Below are 7,697 nucleotides of genomic sequence, written 5' to 3'. Positions count from 1 at the left end.
TACAAAAAAAAATTAATTATTGTAAAAAAAAAAAAAAAGAATAAATCACATTCTATTCTATGTGCAACCAAACAAGAAAAGATCAATATTCTCGAGGCAGCCAAACATATCAATGTTGTTTTCTTATGGTTTAACATCCATTTTTTCAATTTTCAAAGTATCCTGAGCTTATTCCCTTCAAGTCAAACTCATGTACCTAATGTCCTAGGGTATTTTTAAGGCAAAATCCATCCAAAGATTAACATGTATATCCAATTACAAAGAGCTTACTTGCAACAAATGATATTCAATTGCAGTTCGTAAGAAAAAAAAAATCAAAGTTCGACACTTTTGGCTGATGTGCATAGAGTTTGTTTTATACCAAGTTGAATGTTAAAATATTGGGGCTGCTGCTTTGAAACCGCCCTAACTGTTTGAGAGTAGTTTCTTAAAAAATAAAAAATAGAGAACAACCAATGTGCCAATAAAAAGTTGTAACTAAGCCGTCAGATTTTACACCGCTCTATACCTTTTGACTCAAAAGTGACATCTTATATAAATATATATATATATATATATATATAAATATGGTAGGAAGGAACTAGGAAAAAGGAGCAGATTTTAGAAAGAAGTTGCGTCAACACATACCTTTAAATATAATAATATAGTATGATTGGAAAAGGTCTTAGTAGGAATACAACCTTAAATAATTAACCTTTGTTATATAGTTTAAAAGAGTCAATTACGTAACGCCAAATATATTAATTATTGGAGGCAAACCAAACTGGCGGCTGACTATCTATATGAGGTACAAGACCCTGACTTAGACTTAGTGCACATGCATTTAAGTTTGAGAATCTTAATCTTATAAATACTTTGACTCAAATCATGTCAAGGATCACTTTGATTTTCATTACATTATAGCATCAAAATCTCGTTGAATAATTAATTTCTTAGAGAGAGAGAGAGAGAGAGAGAGAGAGAGAATATTATGGCAACTGGAATTATGGAGGTCTTGTTGGTGAATGGGAAGGGTCTTGGAGACACTGATTTCTTTGGTACTTGTATTATTTTTTTCCTAATAATTTCTTGGTCTCTTGTCCCTTGGCCTGTTGTTATAAACTTCTTAATCTGAGATTTCGACGTTATTTGTTTCAACATTTATAATTGTTTAGTGATCAATGTGTTGATATATATGATTTATATTGTGTAGGTCACATGGATCCGTATGTGCTGATTCAATATAAAGACCAAGAGCGCAAGAGCATTGTAGCCCGAGGTTACTTTACTTCCCATGCATTTTCACAAATAATTCATACATATTAATTATTCATTCATATTATTATTATTATTATTATTAGAAGTACTTGAATAAAGTCATTATTGTCTCTAATTAACAAAATTAATTATGGCAATGGTAAGGAGTCTGAGTCTATAGACCGAGTAAGCATTCAAAACCTTATTTTACGAAAACAAATATATAAATGAAGTAAATTAACATGTCATTGTCTTGTATATTATTTTTTATTTTTCGTTGAAATGTTTTCTACGAGTTCTCTGTTATGACTTTGACTTTGTCCCGATTCTGAGTATAATGCACGACAACCTTTTTAATAGTTTCTTTCGATCTGCTTTCTTATTCCAAAAAAAGAATTTCTCAAGATTAAATATATATAGACAATAATGTCGATCACTACCACAACTTATCTTTTCTAATTTCTATATGACAAAGTCATCATCATTAATAATTCAATTAATTATCTAAAATTAAATGGTGCACAGGACAAGGCAGTAGCCCATCATGGAACGAAAAATTTAGCTTTAGGGCAGATTATCCAGGTTCTGGAGATAACTTCAAGCTCATCTTCAAAATCATGGACAAGGACACTTTTTCCACTGATGATTACATTGGTCATGCAACGTAAGAGATTGTAACTTAGTTCATCATATATACTTGACTGCGTACCTACTTTGTTTGACTGATTAATTTTGATTATTATTATATCTAATAAATTGGAACAATATTTGAATGAATGCAGAATCTATGTGAAGGATTTATTGGCTGTAGGAGCTGAGAATGGAACTGCTCAACTACAAACTAGCAAATACCGAGTAGTTGGTGCTGACCAAAAATATCGAGGAGAGATTCAAGTTGGTGTAACTTTCACTCGCAAGGTACACTTCTTGTACCTTCTTTCTTCTCGATTAGATAAGAGAAAAGCTTGCCATATAGGTGTATAAATTTATTGATTAAAGTCTAGGCATTGTTTTATTTTAACGGTCTTCAAGTTAAGTGATTATCCTAGCTAGTGTTTTATTGTTTTCTGTTCATCTTTCTCCTAAGAGAAAGATGATACAGTTTAGTTAGTCGCTATATTCTAATTAATTAAACACTAATTGTCAATGTTTTTCAGCAGTAAATATTGTTTAGTATTTAATATATAATTACCTGATCATGTATGTACATGTATATATTTTGCAGGGTGAGCAGAATAAAGGGGAGAAACTCGGAGGATGGAAGGACAGCAATTTCTAGTTTCTCTTTACTACCAAAGCCCCATGTAGAAAGACTTGAATTTCTTTTATTTTTTTATTTTATTATTTTTTTGCCTTGTAAATTTTTGAAAATTTCCAAGAATATTTGAATATATATGTTTGTGATCTCTTTGTAGTGAATAATTGTTGTAATAAAATAACTAGTTTACTTTTTTTTTCTTTTTGACAAATAAATATTTCCTATCATGATCAATTAATAAACAATAATTTTATTCTTTAAAAAGAATACGATATTGTGTTTTTGTCAAAAAAAAATAAACATTGTATTTAGTAGCGTGTATAGATTAAGATATTTATTTATTGAAAGGCACCCCGGTAGTTTATAGTTACAAAATGAAGAAACTGTTTGAGAATATTATATATATATATATATATATATATATATATTTCAATGGAAATATATACTCGATCTAGTATAAAACCACAACATACAACTCTTTGCAACATAATAATACAAGGAAAATTTGAGTTTTTATGCTTCATGGGTGGTGTAATTCAAAATAATGCTAGGCCTTTTTATCATTATAAAATAATGCCAATTCATTTTAGCATACCCAAAATACCCCTATCACAACTATCTCATCTCTTCCCTCTTCTTGTTTCTCCCTCACTCTCTTTCACTCATCTCACCTCACACCACCACTAAGAGCACCACGGTAGAAGGAAGTCGAGCAACCCCCTACGAAGAATCCCCCTACGAAAGCCATTTGTAGAGATCAAGACCAAAGTAAGGGTTGAGAAATCTTGGAGAAAAATCTTATGGGTAAGTAATTTTTTCTTAAATACTTGGATTAGTGATGTTTCCTTTAAACTTTTTGGGCATTTTGAATAGATCTGAGCAATATTTGCACATATTTTTTGTTTTTTTGTTGGTATTTTGTCGATTTGCGATTTCTGGAAATTTTCTGGGTTTGAGTTGTGCTCAATGGTTACTTGATGCCTGCTCGATGCAGGCTCGATGGCACATCAATTTTTATGGTTGCATGTTGTGCTTGATGGTTACTCGATACCTACTCGATGGTAATGTGCATTCTCACTATTTCATGCATGCTCGATGGTTGCTCAATGCCTGCTCGATGCAGGCTTGATGGCACATCAATTTTTACGGTTGCATGTGCTCGATGGTTACTCGATACCTACTCGATGGGTGCTCGATGGTAATGTACATTCTCACTATTTCATGCATGCTTGATGGATGCTCGATGCAGGCTCGATGACACATCATTTTTTTACGTTGCATGTTGTGCTCAATGGTTACTCGATACCTACTCGATGCAAGCTCGATGGTAATGTGCATTCTCACTATTTCGTGCATGCTCGATTCCTGCTCGATGCAGGCTCGATGGTCATGTTTTTTAGCATCCTTAAAATACCATTTCCTACCATCTATTTTTCAGCTAATTGTATTTGTGTTTTTTATTTTATTTTAGGTTCTATTGTTTATGTATTTGTTTCTTACAACGGTGTCTAGGAAACAGATGATAGGAAATGGTATTTTAAGGATGCTGAAGGTGAAGTGATACCAGTAGAGAATGATGTCACTTACTTGCAACTACTTGACATACTGTACGAGACATTTCAGGTGGATAGAGAGGTGTATGAATTAAAACTTGAGGTGCCATATGTATGCGGCGACTAACGATTTGCACCGGTTCAATTGAGGAATGATCGTCAAGTTCGTGTATTCTTAGGAATAAGCTTGAAAGAACGGATAGTCTTATGTGTGACTCCAGTTAAGAAGAATGTCATATCAGATCCTTCTCCTAGTGTGAACAAAAAAGACACGACCAGTGTCGATCCATCTCCTACAGGTAGCAGTTACAAGCATCTTAGTGAGGTGGGCACTTTTGTTCCAGTTACTGGTCCGATTGCTACTATTCAGCTTGATATACTACAAGGAGGTCCCACAGGTGTGCTTGAGGCATATGAGTACGATCTCTATGTTAATGATGATCCAGTTGGTAATTGCTTTGAAGATAATGATAATGGTTCCGAGGATGACTCGTATTATAGTGAAGATGTTTCAAATGAGGAGTTAGACATTTCCCAAGCCCAACAAGTAGAAGAAGAGTCAGGACTGCCTCTTGCACAGGCACACCTCCCAACTCAAGGATGTCGAGCACCTGCTAGAAGCAATAATCAACCTGCTAGGAAAGAAGATAACACTGGGTGGAGGGAGACAATTGTATCAAGAGAAGATCACACCAGATGGAGTGCCCCAATGTTTACAAAAGAAGATATTGAGGCATCTGCTAAAACCCATTCCTCATCATCTGGTGCACCAATGGGAGAAATATATGTTGGGAAGACTTTTGAGGACAAGATTGATTTAAAAACGAAAGTTTCTCTATTTGCAATGAAGAATAACTTTGAGTATATGGTGAAAAATTCAGGTACTGACGTGTGGTATATCACATGCAAAGATCTTGACTATTGTTGGAGACTGAGAGGGAAAAAACTACCAATGTCCCTCATGTTTGAGATCACGGTATACAAGAGCGTACACACATGCTCACTAGAAGTGTGACAAAAAGGTCATCGTCAAGTTGCATTGTGGGTCATTGGACACCTCATAAAGAACAAATACACAGTTGATGGGACCAGTTACATGGAAAACAACATAAAGGAGGATATGAAGAAATGTTTTGGTATTGATATGAGTTATGAAAAAGCATGGCGATGTAGAGAGAAGGCACTTAAATATGTTAGGGGGATATATGAAGATTCGTATTGCAAGTTGCCATCCTACTTGCACATGTTGCAGCAAAAGAATCTAGGTACAATTACTGATTTTGTCACTGAAGATGGTCGTTTCCTATATTGCTTCTTTTTCCTTGGAGTTTGTAGGAGGGGATTCGGATTTTGTCATCCTATGATATGTGTGGATGGCACGTTCCTGAAGAATAAGTACGGTGGCCATATGCTATGTGCCGTTGCTTTGGATGCGAATAGTCATTTATATCCAATTGCGTTCGGGTTGGTGGATAGTGAGAACCACAACTCGTGGAAATATTTCATTACGAAGTTGAAGGAAGCCATTGGGGACGTTGATGACTTGGCTTTCGTGTCAGATAGGCATGCTAGTATTATTCATGCTCTAGAGGTTGTCTTTCCTGATGCCTACCATGACGCATGCTCCATCACATCAGTATGAATGTGAAAGATAAGTTCAAGACTGATCACTGTCACAGTGAGATGTGGGCAGCCTATGCATGGAAGAAGACCAAATTTCTAAAGCATTTTGAAAATATTAAGCGAATGGATCCTCCCATAGCTGCCTATTTGGAGGGAATTGGTTTCGATAAGTGGTCTCTTCCTTTCTTTCCTGGAAAACGATACAATATAATGACAAGCAACTATGCTGAAAGCTTCAACAACAAGACCAAGGATGCAAGAACCTTTCCAGTTACATTTTTTTTGGAATTCATTCGGTTCACACTACAGTCTTGGTTTTCTGAACGACGTAGTGTGATAGAGAAGACTACCACCAAATTATCCACCCTGATGGAGGCAGATGTATCGAACAATGCTCACAAAGGAAGGTTCATGAATGTCTATGCCCTTGGCCAATTCGAGTTTCATGTAACTGGTGCAGACAACGATGCTGAGGTGAATTTGATGACGAAATCATGCTCATGTGGGGTATTACAGCTCATAGGCACACCTTGTCCCCATGTAGCTGTAGCAACTATAGAGCGTGGGGTGAACCTTTACTCTTTGTGTTCACAGTTTTACACCATTGAGTCATGGAGGAATTCGTACAAAGAAACCATTTACCCAACTGGGAACGAGGATGACTGGATACTTCCAGATGACATTAAGAATATGGTAGTTGGTATACCCATAGAGAAACAACAAGTTGGTCATCCAAAGAAGCCAAAGCTAGGAAGACCGAGGACAAACCGTTGGCCATCCGACATGGAAAAAGATGTAAAAATGCGTAAGTGTAGTAGATGTGGTGGTCGTGGCCACAACAAGTCCTCATGCAAAGCTCGACTTTGAGTTTATTTTTTGTTGTATTTTATTTAAACTTGAAGTTTAAGGTTTTTTTTTTGTTTTTTTATTGTCGTTAATGAATTTCGGTCGCTTGGATTTTTACTGCTAATTGTCGTTAATGATTTGCATGCTTGATACATTTTTTTTTCTTAATAACTTAAATTTAAGCAAAGAAATATAACAAGAAGAGAATGTTCAATGTCTAACATTCTGATACCATAAGTCAACTGTCCATTTTTTTTTTTCTGAACAACTCCATGTTGTCATCGCAGATCGTGTGAAGCAGTAGCCTACCCAATAAGTGCTCGATGTGCTTGATGGCGTACACACCACAATCTCCACTGTGAACGAAACATAAACTGCATTAGTAACAACATCAACATAGAATTTAATTTAAAAAACTTGAATAAAAACTAGAATTTTGATTACCTGACTTTGGTTTGGGGTACTGAATCAACTGGCATGTGGTGCACGTTGAACTCTTTGCATCTTTTAGCTCCAGGTGGAATCGTCAACCGAGGGTCTTCCTTGAAAAGTTGTGACTGCAATAACAACTATGGGAAAAAAAGTAAACCATGACTTCATAAAGGATTGCAGTTGTTTATCACTTATCACTGTTATGTCTGAATCATAAACATTCAGAGTCTAAGTAGAAATGGAGGCTTCAACTGCAAACCAATGCGCTTGAAGGTAGTTCTGGCACCAATATACAGTGTCTACTCCCTTCCACGATGCCAGAAATTGATTGTCAATTCCTGTAATCATTGACATCACATCTGAATCCCACAAAATCCTTTTCTTATCCGCTTCCTTGGCATTTTGATATGCATCATAATGGGCCGATACCACTTGTGAGAACATAATATTCATCACAACAACATCTTGTCGATATGCCCCGGGATAGAACTGTCGATGCCTACGTAGCACATGCTTGGCCGCATCAATATGCTGCAAAAATGATAGGAAAGCAATTGTTAAACCATCTGCCTCTATCCATTGAAACCCCATTGAACCCCTATCAAACCTCATTTAAAGCTACTAGAACCCAAACCATCTGCCTCTACCCATCGAACCCCTATCGAACCAAATTCAATGCTACTAGAACCAAACCATCTGCCTCTACCCATCGAACCCCATCGACCTCAATTTAAAGCTACTGGAACCCA

At 36.0% G+C, this 7,697-nt stretch overlaps 1 protein-coding gene across 1 annotated transcript; it reads left to right on the top strand.

Annotated features, from left to right (window-relative positions):
* Positions 1-906: 906 nt before the first annotated feature.
* LOC133794108 (16 kDa phloem protein 1-like) lies at positions 907-2,690 on the top strand. Its single transcript, XM_062231304.1, has 5 exons — positions 907-1,037; positions 1,193-1,258; positions 1,762-1,900; positions 2,019-2,154; positions 2,462-2,690. The coding sequence occupies exons 1-5, from the start codon at positions 971-973 to the stop codon at positions 2,513-2,515; spliced, it is 462 nt and encodes a 153-aa protein (XP_062087288.1). The 5' UTR covers positions 907-970; the 3' UTR covers positions 2,516-2,690.
* Positions 2,691-7,697: the final 5,007 nt, after the last annotated feature.

Source organism: Humulus lupulus, chromosome 8 (assembly GCF_963169125.1).
Source record: "Humulus lupulus chromosome 8, drHumLupu1.1, whole genome shotgun sequence".
Lineage (NCBI taxonomy): Eukaryota > Viridiplantae > Streptophyta > Magnoliopsida > Rosales > Cannabaceae > Humulus > Humulus lupulus.
The sequence above is the reverse complement of the archived record's forward strand: the minus strand, read 5'-3'. Positions and strand labels throughout refer to the sequence as shown.